This window comes from Pollachius pollachius (assembly GCF_949987615.1).
Source record: "Pollachius pollachius genome assembly, chromosome: 1".
In the NCBI taxonomy this organism is placed as follows: domain Eukaryota; kingdom Metazoa; phylum Chordata; class Actinopteri; order Gadiformes; family Gadidae; genus Pollachius; species Pollachius pollachius.
In genome coordinates, this window is record NC_136934.1 from 34142631 (window position 1) to 34163066 (window position 20436).

General features: G+C 44.2%; 1 protein-coding gene across 2 annotated transcripts; it reads right to left on the reverse strand.

The window, feature by feature from the left end:
* Positions 1–1248: 1248 nt before the first annotated feature.
* Positions 1249–11920, reverse strand: ctps1b (CTP synthase 1b). 2 transcript variants are annotated; one of them, XM_079750541.1, is made up of 18 exons: positions 11781–11920; positions 10740–10921; positions 10280–10450; positions 9882–9982; positions 9205–9321; positions 8118–8201; positions 7661–7741; positions 7275–7426; positions 6961–7093; positions 6495–6583; positions 5544–5638; positions 5097–5159; positions 4954–4997; positions 4736–4832; positions 4169–4224; positions 3230–3326; positions 2409–2553; positions 1249–2209 (listed from the first exon to the last, which is right to left on the reverse strand). In XM_079750541.1, exons 2-18 carry the CDS (start codon positions 10903–10905, stop codon positions 2131–2133), a joined length of 1770 nt encoding a protein of 589 aa, XP_079606667.1. In that variant the 5' UTR covers positions 10906–10921; positions 11781–11920; the 3' UTR covers positions 1249–2130. The 2 variants fall into 2 exon arrangements, with proteins under 2 accessions (XP_079606667.1, XP_079606668.1); XM_079750542.1 differs by lacking the exon at positions 11781–11920 and adding an exon at positions 11085–11151.
* Between the last annotated feature and the right edge of the window lie 8516 nt (positions 11921–20436).

Genomic DNA, 20436 nt, shown 5'->3' on the forward strand with positions numbered 1-20436 from the left:
GCCTGTTGATACTTGAAAAAGGGAGGATCGAGAGGTGGGAGGGGTAACAGGCTGTCTGATGGAGGGGAAGTTTAAAGCAGGGAGAGATAGAGAGAGCAGTAAAGCTGAAGTCGTCTTCACATTTATTTCACCATATTAATGCAGGCCTTGATTTCCTGTTCAAACCCTAGGGTTGGGCATTGAAAAGGCATTAGCCAATCACACACACGTCCATACACTGGCCTCTCCCATGGAGTGTGTATGCACGTACAGTACTTGCTGATATAAGATTCTACAGTGAGTCATAGGAATGGGCAGTGCCTTTCATGGTAAACATTGAGAAAAGAAGGAAGCCAGGAACAATACTTCTTAAAGGAAAGGGCCCAGGGGATCTCCGTTCTATTCTAGGTTTGAGGGGTTTGCTCATGATTGGTCAGTTGCATTGTATTTCTAAATAAATACAATGACATCAAGGTCCTGTTGAACTCTGCTGTTGCTGGGAATGGATTCCACTGTAGATGTGGCGCAGGCCTATTTAAACAAGAAATGTGGTTAATAAGGGCAGTTAGACGCTTAAAAGTAGACAGTGATGAGTCATGTAGAAAGCAGAACTGTCTCACTTTGTGATAATTCTGCAAGACACCTTAGAAAGATGTAGATAAGACATGTTGAAAGAAAGCAGATGCGATACATTTTCTGTGTTTATAAAGTCTAATGCTTCATGTTACCCGTGACATGTCCAACAGTCCAACGGCCATTATACATACTGGCACTGGGGTTTTAAGCGTTCAAACATACACTGTATATTTCAACCTACCACAACAAATAATTTGAGAGCTTGAGAAGCGAGGTCATGTGATTGGGGGAGCTGGCATCATTGTATTAGCTGACCGGTATCTTGTTTGATAAACGGAGATTACTGAAGCTTCACTGTTTAGACGCTCTCCCTATCAGGCGTGTTTTCAGTTGCATTCTCTCATGTGATGCTCTGCCTTTTCACCCATCACGAGCCAGTATTGACTCAACCGTTTGCTAACCTGCCCGAAGTCACATGGTGAGTACTGTTGAAGGACTTTGGTACGTTGATATTGACAGGGTCCCTCGTTAAGGTTTAGTTTGTTTGTTTTAAGACTTAAGACACAAACTGGCAATGCTGCAGTCATGTGACTTCTTTTAATACATTCTGCAACAGTGTGAAAGTAAAGAACGCAATGTTTATTTTAATTGAATTTAACTTAATAAAAAGTAAACACTATTTTGCATGTGAAATCAATCAGGAGATTAACAGTTTGTCTATTTTGTGGCAAAATTAACAAAAAGGAATACAGAAAACTGTCAGCCAATTTAATCAGGCATGGAAAAGTTATATTTTTCGTTAGATTGACATACACACACCATGCAATGCAGTGAAAGATATTATAAATAGCTCAAATAAAGTCCTTGGAGGTGCATATGCATATTTCACCACAGACTATGTAGAACAGTATAACATTTGTGTAACAGTTGCATTTTACACAAAAATGGGGTAATATGAAGTCAACACAGCCGTGTTTGTCCAAATAATACAGATAATAATAAAATATTACTGCTAAAACATTGATTTCCTGTACCTGCTTAAAATAAATTACCATTACATCATTTCCATATTTAACCATAGCATATTCCATGAAAAAATACATTGTGCAAGGACCATGAATTCCACCTTTTCTGTAATGCATTTAGCCCTGCTCGCCAACATAACTCCATTACGCTCAAAGGAAGCATTTCACCCATAACTTTTACATGTTAATTCAACAGCATTTGCATTTTACTGCAACACAAAAAAAACTCAAAAGATACAGAGTTGATTGCACCAGCTCCCCAAGGCAGGATAAAATATTCACCATATTGCCATCTGTGGAAATGTCCAAACGTCTATAAAAACAGCTTGGTTGCTGCGTGAGGGAGCTCTTCTTTTGGAATAACAGTATTCCCACTCGCCCCTCCCTTCTCTGTGAGGTGCATGAATAAGAGCCGGATGAGAGGCAGCTCTTTTGACCAATGAGCTACAGGGCATGAGGTACAGAGGCAGACAGAATGATGGGGACCCATGCGAGAGAGGACGAGGCACTCCCGTCTGTGATTAGGTGGACGGGAGGGCTTGTGTTGTGCCTACGACAAAGAGGGGTACTTCAGGTCAGCTATCTCAGAGTCCGGAGAGCTGCCGCCACTGCGGTCGCTGTAAGTGTCCCTGCAACACACACACACACACACACACACACACACACACACACACACACACACACACACACACACACACACACACACACACACACACACACAGAGTGAGTGACTAAAACAAACTATTTTGAGGAAGTACAAGCAAATAGCCAGTGGGGGTCTATTCTGAGGCTGAATGGACGTGTGCAGGGCGAAGGGCAGTGCGTTACCGTGGCGACAGGCGACAGCCCTTCTGCAGGTAGCTCTGCAGCTTCCCCGCCGCCGCGAGTAGCAGACCGAAGTAGGGAGGAGAAGGCTTGATGGGCCTGGAGGTGAACTCTGGATGGTACTGCACACCCACAAAGTAGCCATGATCTATTGTCACAGACACACACACAACCAAAAGCCTTTACATATAGACTTTTATTAAGATGGAAAATTAGCCAGAACATGTTGGAGGGCGGCCCAGTTTAATGTTCCTGGTGAAAGTCAAGGGGAGAGTTAATGTGATGAAGGACCAGCCCGGGGGCTTCCAGCTCCAATACCCCTCCCTACTGTCATGTATTGCACCTTCACTGTAACAATTAATGAAAGCAAATAAGTTATACTTTTAAGCTCTGGGGAAATAAGTGGATTGGAAGTTTTATAATACAGACTTTTCCCTGCCCACTCACAAAGGCATACACTTTGAAACTATTACTTTGTGATGGTTATTCTCCAAAGTCCCAGAAGAAGTATACCTGCTCCCTAACTTTTTCACTGGAGCCATCATTTTTTTTGTTCCAAAATGATTACTTTTATGCAAGGAATAAAATTAATCGACCCACGGTTCAATTAACCGAGGGAACTTTTCTCTCTAAAATTTAAAAAGATAATGAAAAAGGAGAAAAAGTATAATACATTTGGAGCAAACGTGATGGCGGCAGTGTAAAACTTGCATATCGTTTTTAATAATTTGGTTTTGTTGAACCATGGGAGATGCATGTCGGGCTGTTCCAGACAATGTATTAATATGATGTCCAGGTGGTGCACATTCAAAGATCAAACTCACCCTCCAACTCAATGACCTCCATCCTTTCTCCGTCAACGTCCTCACCAACAAATTGAAGGCCCTTCTCTTCGAAGTGGTGCTTCAGATCTGGGTTAACCTGAAACACCAACGTTGACATTTGAGGTTGTTTTACATCGACCGCCATTGTTTGTTGGGATTTTTATTTTCTTCCCATGACAATAATTCCTAATCATGGAGCCCAATGGGACTGAATGCAGGCAAAGAGATTTCTTTTTTTTTATTTTTCGAATTAACGAATTAATTTGGACTAATAGTTACCGATCTAGCCAGCAAATATCAGTTCAACAAATCACAATCTGGTATCTGTGTCAGTCACCAGGGTCGCTTTACATGGTGTAAGAAATATTGGAGGTAATATCATATTTAGGTTTAAGTTATTGAATAGGGAAACATCCTCAAAAAACAAATGTCTCCAAAATAATGCACACCCAATTATCATAACCCCCCTCATCCACGCCGTTCGCTACACTATTTTCACTTAAAGCACTATAATTATTCCTCTAAATACATTTTTGTGAAAGGAGGGACCATAAGCTGGTCTTCACTAGGCCATGAATGTTGAGCATGAATCCATGTGTCTTTTAGGGGGGCCATTAGTACTGGAACATTCTGCATATTGCGTTGAGGCCGACATGACAACTTCTTCCGTATTTTTTCTGCATAATTGCTTTGTTTTGCGTCTGATGTAAGAAGACCTCTAGAGCTAGTTCCGACTAGTGAGTGTGTACATACTGAATTCCAGCTAAAAATGTTATTCGTCTTTCAGCACTCAATTTAATAGTACTAATGTGTACCTTCAGGCTAGGCCCAACATAATATTTTGTTTTTTGATTTTTATACTTTGTGTTATCATTAGCATACATTGTTATTTCCTTTTGTGACATCAATTTGAGAACCAATATTTTTTATATACATTACCTCAAATCTGTGTCTGTGTCTCTCATCCACAAATTCCACATCACCATACAGCTTTCCTAGAAGAAATTATAAGAATGAGAAATGCTACAAATCAGCAGTCTCAAATTGCAGGGGATTCTGGCTGCACCAAAACAATACCCAACATAGCCACTTATCAGATGAGGGTGTTTTGACGGGTTGGTCGGTCAGCAGTGACATACAGTGACTCACACTGAACTTGAGAAATGCATCATGAAAGAGCCGGTAGAGGTCAGGCTTCCTGCATTAAGGATGCGTACAGGTGGAGGTCGGACACACTTGGGATCAAACACAGTCCCTTTCAGCTGTGAGTTGAACGCAATAGCCACTACACGACCATGTGCCCTCACAAGCCATACCCGAGCAGAAAAAAAGTCTGTGTGTATGTCTGTTGCCAACCTGCGTTAGGCATCATCTAGACATGCTTCACCCCTACCTGCTGCTGGATGACATGCATGGAGAATAACACTGAGAGTCACTTTGGAAAAATGGGTCTGCTAAATAGCACTGCCTTTGGTGTAGTTAGGACATACGGTTAGGACCACTCACTTATGACGCTGTTATTGGACTTGAAGATGGTCCTCCTCTTGCCCAGCCTCATGGTCCCGCCCATCTGTTCTGGGTTGTGCTCCGGCATCTCAATCACCTGGGGACACAAGCGTACACTGGATGTGGAAACAGGCCTCGCACAACAGAAAACACAAGAGGAGATGGATGAGGGCACTATGGCTGGTGTGCGTGACGGAGAGCCCGAATACTTCACGTACCACCGGATGCTTGGACTCTGGGTCAAACTCGGTGGAGTTGGCGTCTGAAAACGCACAGGGCACACAGAAGACTTGCCTTGACACATTCAACAAGGTTTATGCAATAAACGTTCAAGAATGTCAAATCAAATGAGATGTCTCACCGGCCCAGCCAAGAACATTGCGGGCGAACTCGCACACCGCCAGCTGCATGCCTAAACAGACGCCTGTGGAGAACAAGACACGCCACCATGAGCACCTGGCGTGGAGTGGAGCAAAAGTTGTACGTTAACTTGCTCGGTGTTTCGACATCTACATTTTTTATGCATCATCTCCCCAAGAAATACTGTGGTCTACGTGATAGGGTTTGAGGTTTCAAGTCGTTTGTTGTTCACCCTACTTTATAAAAAGGTATTTCTGCTGGCTGTGATTGTGAACGTGAGTGTGGATTATTTGTGGTTAAACCCAGAGCAAGTCTGGAAATTCTTTCTGTTATTGATCCGTTAAACCACTAGATGGAGCCAGTGCGTGCATGTGTGTGCGGGTGTTTTTAACTATTGTATTTTAGTGCTAGGAAGAGGCGACTTGGGGAGTGAGCGGTTCGAGCATACCGAGGAAGGGCTTCTTCTTCTCGCGAGCCCATCTGATAGCGTGGATCTTTCCCTCCGTTCCCCGCACACCGAAGCCCCCTGGTACCAACACGCCACTGTAGACACAACACACCAGGAATCCAGTCAGGTGGAGAGGGGCTGGGAAAGCTGAACATAACCATCGTCTTGGTTTCATCTCAACCAGCAACTACTAAAGGGTAGTCACCCTCTTCTCTTTTTCAGTTTTAAACAACAACACATTAAACTCTCTTATAGGACCTTCCACTTGGCAGAAGGTCATATTGTTTGGATCTGTGAAGCTCCATCTGGGCTGAGGTTGATGTTAATGTCAGCGTGCAAGAGTTGGTTAAGCTTCTCAGATACTTGGAGTGTAACAACAAGGTGTGTGACGCATTTCTTATAAAACCTTGCTTATTTTACTGCTCACACCAACGATGGGTAGTAAAATAGAATCAAAGTTCGCACTGGCCGCAACCATGGCGATAACAAGCCCACCCTCTCCTTCCTAGAACTCTGAGTGAAAAATATCTCCTAGTGTTTGAGTCGAGCTGAAACAGGAGGTTCACTTAAACTTTAAAAGGATGAACATTGGTAATATACTAGTAAACCAACACAATTATCTTAATTTCTGAATGCAAAGTTTTGCACACATTTTCTTTATTACATAATTTATGAAGTGCTGCCTCTAAATCTTCAGTATGTTGGGAGGGGGGGCAGGATAGTGTAGTGGCTAGGGGGTTGGACAGAAAAGCAGTACTGGGTTTGATCACCAGTGACCACATCTTCTAGCTAACTAAAATGACTTTTGCATCCATGCTTGAGAGGGAAACTCTCTGATTTCTGGTGGTTTCTAGCGTTGTGCCAGGGAGCGGGGCTATAGTGAGTTCGCAAATGAACCTCTTCAGAAAGAGAGCCGGGGGTCTAGGGGGCCGCGTCGAGAGCCAGACTCACTCAGCGCCGCAGAGCTTGTGCCAGGCGTCGTGATACTTGACTGGCTCCTCCTGCAGAGTGGCGGCCTCCAGGTCTGCAGAGTCAATGTACTGCGACACACATTAAGACACACTGAGCGGTGAGGGAGCGGCCGGCAGACTCTATGAACACAGGTTTCACTCCATATACTAATACAGTTAACACATCAGCAAAGAGCAGCATATGCTAGGGTTTCCAAGGGTAAGAGTAGCCAAACAAGTCAAGCAAAAACCTGGATTTAATGCGATCCCTCTTGGTAAAGCTTTGCTTGCATTCATTCTTTAACCTTACCAAAGGGGTTTCTTCACCCTGAATAGAGAAATATACATTCCTCTTACACAGTGCTATCCATTCATCCAGGATTCCTGTACAATTCAAAAGGTCTTGCAGCTGAATGACTGAACTGAATCTACAGACTGTGTGTGCGTGTCGAGCGTGTGCGTGGCACCTTGACCTCCAGCTTGTGGTTGATGGCGAGGGCAGAGTGCTCCAGGGCCTTGATGACCGAGGCGTACGAGTCAGACAGCTTGGTGTACTTCCCCACCAGCGCTATGGACACATGCTCCAACAGCCGGTCAGATCTACACGCACACACACACACAAAGACACATTGACTCACACACACACACAAAGACACATTGACTCACACACACACACACGCGCGCGCACACACTTCACTTTCTCCAAGAAGCTAAACTCAAACAGAGGACCCATCCATCCAGTCTAAATGCAAACGTTGTCCTATGGCTCCTTCCTCCCCACCTGTCTGACATCTCCTTCCACTTGGTGAGCATCTTCCTGGCCCGGGTCTCCACGGGCAGATCCAGGCGGGTGCAGAAGTAACCGACCACCCCCTGGGCTTCCAGGAGCAGGGGCACCCTGTAGATGGAAGACACGTCGTGGACACAGATCACCTGGGGGATAACACAGAACACGAGTTAGTTACAGTGTCCGTCACTGGACGACTGATTGCCATCGATGAATTACAAATCCCGTGGTGTTCTGCGCGTCGTGTTTCCTAGAAGGGGGACGGTTCTGGAATTCTTTCAGGGATACACGAGCACCATTGGATTTGTAGTTCTGTTGCTTTGAGGTTTCAGGCCATGCGTCGTTCTTATTGCCATGGAGAAGTGTTAGGATGGCAATACCTGTGTTGGCTCCACGTGACAGAACATGGAGATCTTCTCCTTCACAGCGGTTTCTAGTGGCGTAGAACAGCGGCACATGATCTAACAAACAGAGAGCGCGGGTAAGGAACACAATCTCTAAACCGCAAAAAGTAAAATCAAATCCCACTGTACATGAAATTGAACATTGATATATTTGATATTGAGTCATCTATGGCGTGATGTGTTCATTTACTATTGAGTCATTTAGCAGCTTAAGCTGTTATACATCGCCACTTACTACATACACATACATACAGAATTGGATGCAGGACCTTTGGGCTTCAAGTCAAAAACCCCAACAACTATACTTTACCCCCTCTATATGCCCCATGTCATGTGTTTTTCACATTTTTTGGTTGCTTTCATCTCCAACAACCAATCACGAACATAGCTTGGTCGTGAGCCGGTCCGTTGGTTTCAATAGTGACCGACTCACCAGGTCAGGGGACAGGCCCAGCCCTCTGAGCTCTCGCACACTGTTCTGGGTGGGCTTGGTCTTCTGCTCTCCCGTGGTACTGGGCTGGGGACAGAGAGGAAACACGCCAACATGGTCATTTACCTGGGTTAATGGAGTGTTTATTGAACATGTGTAAAATGAAATAACTGAAATACTCCAGTTCAAGGTAAGTGTCGTTGATGGCAAGGGTCGGGAACAGAACTCAAAAGTAGGCTAGAGGATACATTGGAGAGAAAGAGAGATTTCTGGTTCAGAAAGTGTGCGTTCCAACACAGGCAGGGCAATGGAGAGCCAAGAGCGGTAGCCATTGTGCTTATTTAACACTGGGTTACACACAAAAGCCAGAAGGAGTGTACCGTGTTTGATAACCTTAAGTTTGATAGCCCCACAGCTAACTTTAGCACGCCTGGATCCAGCACAGAAGAAGTAAAACCATCCGTTGACATGGAATCTGAGGCAGCAACCACTTCCTTCAGGTAATTAATGAGCTAGTTGTATAAGTGGTAGTTGGCCTTTTTTCACTGTCTTGGTTATCGTAAGTGTAGCGTTTTTTGGCAGGTAGGAAACTAATGGTATGTGAATTGCATACTATTAACAGGGCAATATTACAGTATTGGACGGTGAACGACCTAGAGACACACACACACACACACACACACACACACACACACACACACACACACACACACACACACACACACACACACACACACACACACACACACACACACACACACACACACACACACACCTTCATAAGATCTACATGCATCTTCCATTAACCGGTGGCCTGGTCGACAAAATCAATGATAGGAAGGAGTGCCCAAATGATATCGCCATTGATTTGGCGATACATTGATTTTGACACTTTAATCCATAGCTCCTTACAGTCAACATTTTTAGATAAACATAGTTAAGGAGCGGGCAGAGGTTAGGCTCAAGTATGCCTACAGTTTCAAGCATGCAACCACTCCCTCATCCTGGGACAATTATAAGTTCTAAGAACAGCTCCAATGTTTCATGGAGGGGAGTGCTTTGTGTGAACGGGATGAACAGAGGTCCGTACCTGTGGCACCAGGCTGACGTGGATGTTGCAGAAGTTCTCTCTCTTCACCTTGAACTGGAACTGTCTGAAGGCCTCGATGAAGGGCATGCTCTCTATGTCGCCCACAGTGCCTCCCAGCTGTTGACACACAAAACACCAGCGCATTGTAACAGGATTACCCATCCCCACGGTGCTCGTCACGTCACATAGCCCCAGGAGAAGAAAATATTTACATTTTAAATGCAGTAAGGATTTGGCAGTTCGTATGATCATAGAAATGATAATAACAGTGACAATAACAATGACGATTCAGGAATGTGCTATGCATCGCCCTCTGTGTAAATCAACTCATCTGTGGCCGGCAGCATTCTGCTCCTGCTAGACTCGTTTACTGTAATGTGATCAGGTCAACAGAAAGTCCAAGAGGCATGGCAACCAACAGCCAGGAATTGCAGCTGGCAAGCAGCAAGTTCAAGACATGCATCTACCTATCACACAGACTTGTCTATTAACCTCCATCACACAGACTGGTCCATCTACCTCCATCACACAGATTGTCTCTCTACCTCCATCACACAGACTGGTCTATCTACCTCCATCAAACAGATTGGTCTCCCTACCTCCATCACACAGATTGTCTCCCTACCTCCATCACACAGATTGTCTCTCTACCTCCATCACACAGATTGTCTCTCTACCTCTATCACACAGACTTGCGGCTCCACACCGTCTTCATCCACCGACACCTTGGCCTGCCTCATCACCCACTCCTGGATGGCGTCTGTGATGTGGGGAACAACTGGGGGCAGGCAGAGACATGGGGAAACATGGAAATAGGTCAAACTTAATAAAATCCCACACACCTTAAGAAATACATAATCCACTCGAAAACAATGTTAAAGAAGTATTTACCATGATGCTGAGCTGTATTGAATGAGCTTTTGATTTTGCAGTTACTTGTAATAAGGTGTTCTTAAGGTGCTTCCACACGTTCCCAACACACCCAACTGTGTCTTGACCAAAGTCAAGTTTAAGCAGTGCGACATCGGCCAACCACCACCAGGGAAAAGCACCTGGGCAACCTCAGTAGCCTCACCTTGTACCGTCTTGCCAAGGTAGTCTCCCTTCCTCTCCTTGTTGATGACCGACTGATAGATCTTCCCGGTGGTCAGGTTGTTGTCTCTGGTCAGACAGATGTCCAGGAACCGCTCGTAGTTCCCCAGGTCTAGGTCCACCTCGCCCCCATCATCCAGCACAAACACCTCACCTGCCGAACGCACGTTCAACACGCAAACCCTTTCACTACGATTCAGCATAGGCGTCAAACTCAAGATTCCTAGTGAATTTATGGATACACATCAGGGACGAGGTAGGAATACTGTTTGACTACAACATTACGCCTTTAAATATGCATTATATCTCTGTCATTACCTCAGTATGATAACTTGTGTTCAAACAGACAGCTCAAATGTCTATTGTAACGAAAATACAGAGCAAACTAATCAAAAAGGCTTTACCCAATGAAGTTGGGGAGAAAGGGCAAACTGTTATCTCACCATGTTCATACGGTGAGAATGTTCCAGCATCGATGTTGATGTAGGGGTCGATTTTGATGGCGGTGACACGTAGCCCACATGATTTGAGAATCGTTCCTATGCTGCTGGCAATGATTCCTTTACCAATACCAGATATAACACCCCCAGTGACCAGGATGTATTTCATAGTGGCATAGGGAACACTAGAATCGAAAAAAAGAATGGAGGCATAGGTTATGAATGGGAGATTTTTTGTGTGTTTGAAACTGCCAGTTTCTCAAGCGACACGTGGCAAAACAAAGTTTACAAAAGCCTAGGTTACAGTATATTTACATGGCTTTAGGAGTTTACAGTACTACAACTCACTTGAAAAGGAGAGCTGTAGTTTCCCCTCATGCGTTCAAATGTACCAGCCCAATTAGCTTACCACCACACACACACACACACACACACACACACTCAGAATGGAATTTTGTTTAGGTAAGCTGGACATGTCTTTGGCTTTTTATCAGGTTCACAAGTATTTCGCCCAATGAGGACACAATCAATACATGTCAGTCGTGCATATTCATATTTCCCACCAAACTGTCCCAATGATGAAGTAGGCGGGTAAATAACGCGCGAAAACAACGTCCTTCTTGCGGGCCATGGTAGGTCAATGGCGGGAACAACAAAACACAATCGGTGGTATTTGGCAAATACCGCCTATTGTGGTACATTATTTTCAACATGCATGTTAAATATTTGATGGGTTCGCTAATGATAGACAGTTTCAAATGTCATGGTACATATGTATAGACTACAATTGATTGGCAAACAGAAAGAGTACAACCGGGTCGACAGGTACCGAAGTAATGTATGACGTCTTAATCGGATCAACTCCAATTAATAAAAAAAAACACATGGCTATTTCCAATAGTTCAGATAATCGTTATAACATCGCAGGATATGCAATGACTTTAATGCTTGTTATTGGAATGTCCGAACACTCATGTGGCCATTACAGGTCACTTGCCAAGATATAAGGTTAAACAAAGGCCGGTTTGCTTTGTACAAACTCACCCTTAATCGAGGTACACCGGAATCTAGTATTTTCTATAAACAAACGTCTTCTTCTTCCCGTTTCTTCACATTTGGTACTAAAATACTCGCTGTTGTTGGGCGGTTTACACGTGTGGAACACACCACAAACTGACTGCTGCGCTAGCTGACCCAGTGGATACATATCTGTAGATCTCTAAAGGGTGGCTCGACTAATCGCCTGATCCTTCGGAACGCATTGTTCTATCCACATGTGTTGCTTAGCGAGCATTGGGAAGAGCTTCCGGCGCTGGGAACTTGTCAATGCGACTCAATTTACGTAGTACGTAGGACGTAGGCATAGATGGTCACAGAGTGGCGAAGTCACGCCCCTTCCGGTAGAGCCCATGGGACCTATGAGATCGAAAAATATGAACGGGTTTCAATGGAGAGAAAGTAATTATTTTCTGGTCCCAGTCTTTATATGCCCCGGATTACACATATGTTGTTTGTGGATTTAAATGATAATTTTTCATGCAAAGAAAACTAAACATTTTCGTGAAGAAGTTTGATAATGTTAGGTTTTTTCCAAGGGGAGGATAAAAGCATCAAAAGAGGTGAAAACCATTATAAATCGGGGCATGCGTAGATTTTCAGTTATGCCGATGGGGAGATTGTCGTACTCGTCCACGCCAGTCGCAGGGAGCGTGACGTCACATACGAGACATGTAGTCTTTCTCATTGTGTTTTCTCTACAGCCTTTAACTGAACAATTGCACAATAAACGGTCAAACTCTTGGCATGAAAAAGTATCATTTAAATCCAACAACAGATGTGTAATCTGGGGCATATAAAGACTGGGATCAGAAGATAATTACTTTCTTTCCATTGAAACCCATACATATTTTTCGATCTCATAGGTGTTTTGTGTTCTGAAATAAGGAGGCTTGTAGTAGCAACCGGGCTAGCTTGAATGCAGCCCACAACAATACAGTCAATGCATGTCCCTCCTCTCCACTTGAATGCCTACATTACTTCCTGAATCACTACAGTACTTGTCCGGTCTCTAGCGCCATATGCTGGCCGGATGGTATCATAACCTCTCTTTACATAACAAATTAAGATGTCTAACAACTTTATATCTCTGGCTATTATTATAACAAGCCTTGTGAACATGAACATGTAATCGGAAACTCACATTCGGAATACAACAAGTTATGTGTTTCCTACACAGGTGTAACATATCAACTTATCACACAAGGATACTGGTATAATCTATTTACTAAACAACTTTTCAATACTCAACCATCATCAGTGTCCAAACTATTCCCTGTCGTTCTCAGGGCACATAGACTTTGTATCTCAAGGGTTTCCGTATATTGGATCTGGTCCTAGTGTGCAGACCTTCTGCGTCCTGTGAACCTTCTGGTACCACTGCCCCCTCTGCAATCTGTTGTTCTGTTTCAGAGGAAAGCTCTGGATACCAGTCACTTTCCACCGTGGTATGTTCTCCTGTTGGAGATATCTCAAGTTTTTCTGGCACTGGACGAATGTCCTTTCGGTTCCTTAGATATGTCTTTCCATTCACCACTTTCCATTCACAACAACTACATAGGAACTGGAACCTGGTCCTTGGGGTGAAGAAGGACTCTCACCGTTTGACCTTGGATGAGAGCAATCATGTTCCGTGCCCGGGCATCATAGTGCTGTTTCACTGTCTGTCCCCTTGCCTGCTTACTTTCAGTGACATTCTGTACCACTTTGGGCTTTAGTTGTGTGTCTCTGATGGGCAGGAGTGTGTGTGTCCATCGGGACCTGAGCCTTTGCACTGGGGAGCTACCAAGTCTGTCTGTTGGAGTGTTCCTCCATGCAAGAGCAGCTTTCCATGGATCACTTCCCTCCAGGGATGCCTTTTTGAGCAGCGCTTTGGCGATTTTGACAGCCGACTCAATTTTCCATTGCTCTGGCTGTGATAGGGGGATGACGTGTCATGTCTAAAGTCCCAGTCTTTGGCAAAGAGCTGAAAGTCCTGAAAATGCCGATCCATTTTCAGTGAAAACAATGTGTGGAGTTCCATGTCTACTGAATTGACTCTTGCAGCAGTCAATAACGGTGGATGCAATGTCAGAATAATAATCCACCATGATGAGGTATGTGCTTTTGTTTAGAGAGAACAAATCCATTTCCACTTTAGACCATGGGATGCGAGGGACTTGATGGGGAATCAGTGTTTCTTTCTGTTGTCGTCGCTGCACTGAGTTGCAGGTAGAACAGCTGCTGATGAAGTTCCTTATGTCTTTCGTCATGTCTGGCCAGAAAACAGTCTCACGAGTTTTCCGGAAGCTGGCCTCTATTCCTGAAGGGCCAGTGTGAATCTTTGCCAAGAACTCGGAGCGCAGCGCTGCAGGGATGAGCACTCTGTTCCCTTTGAAAATGGGGCCCTTGTCTATCGTTCTAGCTCTTCTTTGTATGTCCAGAAAGGCTGTAGTGACTGCCCTATGTGTTGTTTGTTCTCTGGCCAGCCTCTGCTGATGCTTGCCTAAAGTGTCTGAAGCACTGGGACCTGTGCTGTGTGTGTCTTGATAGTCTCTAGCGTCTGAGTGGTGATGTTTATATCACAGGCATGACTCACCTGTTCGATTTCTGGCTGGGTGAGGCCCACGGCATAGACTGTGGTTGGGGTTTGCATTTGGGCGTGTTCTGTATTCGCTAGAGGTGTCCTGGACAGGAAGTCTGCGATGTGTAGCTCCTTGCCTTGCTTGTAGATCACTCAGAGCTGGTATCTCTGTACCCTGAGCATCATCCGCTGTAGCCTCTTTGGTGCTGAAAGCAAGGACTTTTTAAAGATAGTTTCAAGTGGTTTATGGTCGGTATGAACCGTGACATATTCTCTGCCATGCAAGTATTGGTCAAACTTATCACATGCAAAAACAATGGCCAGGCATTCTTTCTCAATCTGTGCGTACCTTTGTTCTGTGTCCATCAGTGTTCTAGATGTGAATGCCACAGGTTGCCCATTCTGTAAAAGGGCCACTCCCAAGCCTGTCTCACTAGCATCACCTTGCAGCGTGACTTCTTCCTGGAGGTCATAGTATTTGAGGACTGGGTGGTGCGTGATTAGGCGCTTAATGGTCTCCAGCACTGCGTTGTGTGCTGGCAGCACACGGTCAGACGTCGGTGAGGCTCACACACATCTGATAGGCTAGGGAGGAACTTTGATAGATAGTTCACAAACCCTAACAGTCTCTGGAGAGAGTTGACGTCTATCGGTGTCTGCATGTTCTGCACAGCTGTAATCTTGTCAGGATCTGGACGCAGGCCCTCTGATGTGAGGCGATGACCCATGTATGCAACACTGGGAAGTTTCAGCTTCAGCTCTTTTTTGTTGAGCTTCAAGTTGACTTCTCTGGCTCTTTGCAATAGGGCTTCAAGATTCTTGTCATGGTCTGCCATGGCGTCCTCGTCGGTGTCTCCACACCATACACCAAGATGTCATCTGCTATTACGCTCACACCTTTCAGGCCCTGAAGTGCCTCGTGTTGTCTCCTCTGATATTCCTCCGCCTCTGGTTTTATACCAAATGGCATTCTCAGCCATCTGTATCGTCCTTCCGGTGTCCAGAATGTGGTCAGATAACTGCTTGCTTGACCCAGTCGCACTTGCCAATAGCCTTCTTTTGCATCTAATACTGAGAATATCTTGGCCTTTGCTAATTCCGGCAGTATTTCTTCTACTGGGGGCATCTGGTAGTGTGATCTCAGTAGGGCCTTGTTCAGTGGACCCAGGTCCAGGCATATACGTAGCTTGTCTTTCTTCTCCGTCACCACCATGTTGCTGATCCAGGGTATCGGCTCTGTGACCTTGGCTATGATCCCGTTCTGTTCAATTTCCCTTATGGCTGTGGTTACTCTCTTTTATCGGGATTGGCGTCCGCCACGGCAACTGCTGCACAGGCCTCACCTTGTGGTCTATCTCCAGGTGTAACTCTTCCTTGAGGCATCCCAGTCCGTCGAAAACATCCTCAAATGTGGAGACGATTTCTTCTGCTGTTTTGGGTGTGACTGTGTCTGGGAGATTTTGGGTGTTGACACTATGCATGACATGCTTAGGGTCTATGTGAATTATGTCCAGTCTCTTGCAGGTGTCGGCTGAAAGTAACAGTATCTGTGATGTGATGATCCATTATCTGAAATTTGAGGATGTGCGTTGTGCCATTATGATCTGTTTTTCATATTCTCCTCTTGGTCTATCAGTGTGCCATCATACAACTTAAGCATTGCTTTGCTGGGTAACAGAGCTGGGTTACCATCCTGTAGTATGTGTTGTAGGTCAGTGCAGCCCATTACATTGACCGTAGATCCTGTGTCCAGCTGACATTTTAGAGTCTGTTCAGGATCATACTCCAGTGACTCTTCATTGTCTGCGGCTAGCTTGAGATTCACAAACCATTTGTTTGGAACATTGTCTAGACAGTTCACTTAAGAGACATACCACATCGCATCTGACCCCTCTGACTGGCTGTCATCCTCTAGTAGATTCACCTGAGGTTTTTTCTGTGCACTCCTACACGGGCCGGGCAAAATGATTTCTTTTCCCACATTTCTTGCACGTCACTCCGTATGCAGGGCATTTGGCTCTTACTGCTTCAATCCACAGTACTGACAGACTGATTCTTTATATTGCCTCTGCTTGTTGTTACTGGCTACATTGTGCTGTTTGGGCCCCTTCTGGGCATGTGGTTCTGACCGACGTTTCCGGGAGGCATATCAGTGGCTTGAGTCTGAATTCTGCGCACGTGTAATGTACCGACTCTTGATCCCCTACTATTTTCTTAATCTGGATTTGTGTTTGTTCACTGGAGCCTGTCAATAGCTTTCGTCAGGTTGAGATTGGGTTCTCTAAGCAAGCGCGCCTGTGCGCTTGAATCCTTCGTGCCCATGACAAGCTTATCCTTTATGAGATCTTCCTTAAGCGTGCCAAAATCACATTTATCTGCTAGCTTTCTCACCTTGGCTACATACTGCTCTGTTGTTTCACAATGCCTTCGTTTGCAGTCATTAAACGCTAAACTTTCATATATTACATTTCTGTTTGGCTCAAAATGTTTCTGTAGCGCATCTATTATTTTTCGTCGAATCCTCCCTGTGTGCATTTTGCATGTGTAGGGGCCTTTGAAGCTGTTGACATTCCAAACCCATGATCGTCAATAGAGTTGCTACTCTTATTTCTCATCTTTCTCGTCCAGTCCTATCGCAATCTCGTAATTTTCCCACTGTGCGCAGAAAAAATCCAGTTGTTGTAGACATCACCTTTCTCATCCATTGGCTCCGGTGCTGGAATGTTATGTGCCATGCTGATGGCTTGCCGTGCAGCTAACGTTTTGCGGCTATATGATGACTCCACTCATAAAACGAAACTTCCTTCAGGTTCTGACTTCTGACACCATGTTTTGTGTTCTGAAATAAGGAGGCTTGCAGTAGCAACCGGGCTAGCTTTAATACAGCTCACAACAATACAGTTCACAACAATACAGTCAACGCATGTCCCTCCTCTCCACTTGAATGCCTGCATTACTTCCTGAATCACTACAGTACTTGTCCGGTCTCTAGCGCCATCTGCTGGCCGGATGGTATCGTAACAATAGGTCCCATGGGCTCTACCGGAAAGGGCGTAACTTCGCCACTCTATACAGTATTTTTGCATTTTCGGCGGTTTGAATGGTTTCAGATTTTCTTTGCATATATTTTTGTTCTACGCACACCAGCATTCGTTATCCAAACATACAGATACATATGACAGATATATATGTGTGTACTTTGTGTCTCAGTCATGGTATGACATGCTGTTACATTGCAATTTATATTAAATTCTAAATTCTACAAAAAGCTGCTGTATCAATGTCAATGGTATGCTTATGTTAATAAATATGAGCAAATCTCTGAAACAAACACACACACACACGCACACACACACACACACACACACACACACATACATACATACATACATACATACATACATACATACATACATGCACACTCTAATAGATTATGTTAGAATTAGTCATTTAGTTTCTTTCCTTGTCTCCTGGCCCGAAGACCGCCATGACAGGTCTGACAAACACAATGTAGCCTACATTAGGCCTGTAGACAAAATATATGAAGGTAGAGCTACTAAGAAAGTTGTTATACAGCAGGGCAACACCACCTGATGCCCATAACTTCTTCATGATTTGTCTACATTTTTTGTGTAGACCTGTTCGTAGACCTCAAGGGGTAGACATTTTGGAACTTTCCATCTGTGAAAAGGCTAATTGTGGCATGTTTCTGATCGGTCAGCAGATGTCGCTATTTACTCAGTAACAAAATAACAAACGGCTCCAAGCTAAAAGAAGATGGTCGTACTTCTGAAATTAGTCGACAACGTTTTAATCACAATTATAAAAAACTATCGAAAAAAACAATAGATCTTTAAAATAAACTGAAAATGAGAGAAAGTGACACCAAAAGAGAGACATTATATTACAAATTCAAAGTCGCACAATTCCTGTAACAACCCCAATCATAGCAACCGCTATTAATTATACTTTGATGATACATTACGGATAACATACATTGCAGTTGCTATCAAAAAATGTGAAATCATTATTATACAGTTAGTATGACCTACTAAGTTATCCCTAGTCTAGAGGTTATATTGGCCTTTAAGTGATTAAGATATGGTAATGAATGTGCCTTATTATTACTATATGTATTTTAGTCATGTGTATGTGGGGAAATGCCAGGGACATTTCCTATGAAATATTATCTTGTGAGCATTCCCTATAGAACATTCTGGGTCCCTCTCCCATTATAGCCTCCAATTATTTTTCTTTATCCCCTTTGCTTTTAATATTCACTCCTCCTCTTCTTTGCTCCCTTATATCCCTCTGTCTGTTTCATGATTTTCTACTAGCAAACTGTATTATCCAGTGAGCCCTTAAAAAAAACATTCAATTCAGTTTTTTTAGATGAAGCCTTGTTGTCCATCGTGTTGCATCATCTTCAAAGCTGCATTCAACACGACTGTGTTCATCTCTTGGTAACCCTTGCTAGCTCTGCCGTGAGACGAGTGTGTGTGTGTGTGTGTGTGTGTGTGTGTGTGTGTGTGTGTGTGTGTGTGTGTGTGTGTGTGTGTGTGTGTGCGTGTGTGTGTGTGTGTGTGTATGTCCTTGTGTGGTTCATTATGATTGATGTGACAGTAAAGGGAGAACGGACAAACTCATTTATTCACAACCTAACGCACACATGGAGCGACAGATACATCACACACTCATACACATAAAATATAAATATAAAATCTGTTCTTCGTCTTATTTCACAGAACCACACTCATACACACATCTGAACATGTTCCATATTTATGCACACACACACACAAACACACACACACACACACACACACACACGCACACACACACGCACAGATAAGCGTCTTGCAGGAGACGTGGGTGCAAAGCGTAAGCAAGGGTAAGGATGATACACATCACAACCACTTACATGGGTGCACACAGTCATCCGTTGACCTAAACGTGCACACTCATGCGCACAGAATGGGGCATATGCTTTCCAATAAAGCGACATATGATGAGAGGGCAGACATGCATGCAACTATTGTTACGTTTTCACACATCCACGTGTTCAGGCGTATGAGAGCAAATGCTTATTCACAGTGTGAACAAACTGGGCTTAATAAGACAAATTGCTGCGCACTCACTCACACACAACTGGACACACGCACACAGACACACACACTGGGAGTTTTGGCGCTGGGCTTCACTGTGTCACATCAAAGTATGTCTGTCTGACTTCATCAGAGCAGAGACGAGAGGTTTGGGAGGGTGAAGGGTGGTGATGTGGAACAATCAGGGTCTGATAGAATAGGCCACTAGGACACGCTCTCTCTGTGTCGCTTATTCTTTTGGTCCCCTTTTTTGACGTAACTTCTGCGTTTTAAAGTTTTGTCTCTTGCCTGGTTTCTTTTTTAGTCAAATCTTCTATTTCTGTTCTGTGTCGGCCCCACCTGAAGCTCCTCTGGGCCTGAGTGATGAATTCCTTACCCTAGATATTATTATACAGAAGATCTCTCCATACAATGACATAGTCCTACGACTGTGGCTTGACCGCAAAGCAAGTCTATCTTTTAAGTCATGATACATTATTTTAGCTTCAAGAGTTTACTGTTTGAGGTGAGGGAATAAGGTTTAAGTTTAGGTATGTGGTTTTAAATGTAGGTTACTATGGGGTTTGACTAGCTCATACTTTAATCCATTACTAAACAATAAGAGATTAAACACAAACTGACAAATGCTAATAAGAAGCGGCACGTGATATATTATTAACAAGCTTAATTCCATCACTGCTTCTTCTGATTACAAAGTTTGGCAGTTGGAGCACCGTCTTTTCACGACGCCACCGTTTGACTTCCCTTCTTGGTGGCCTCTAGGGGGAGCTGTGGTCTCTTTCTCCGTTTCTCATGCACTGGTAACCTCACCTTTGATGAGGTCCCCTCTACTATGTTGCTGTAAAAAATGCTGACACGTGCACGCGTACACACACACACACACACACACACACACACACACACACACACACACATACACACTGAAACCATGTGCCTGATTGCGTGAGGTGAAGGGCATGGCTGTGATGCAAGCTAT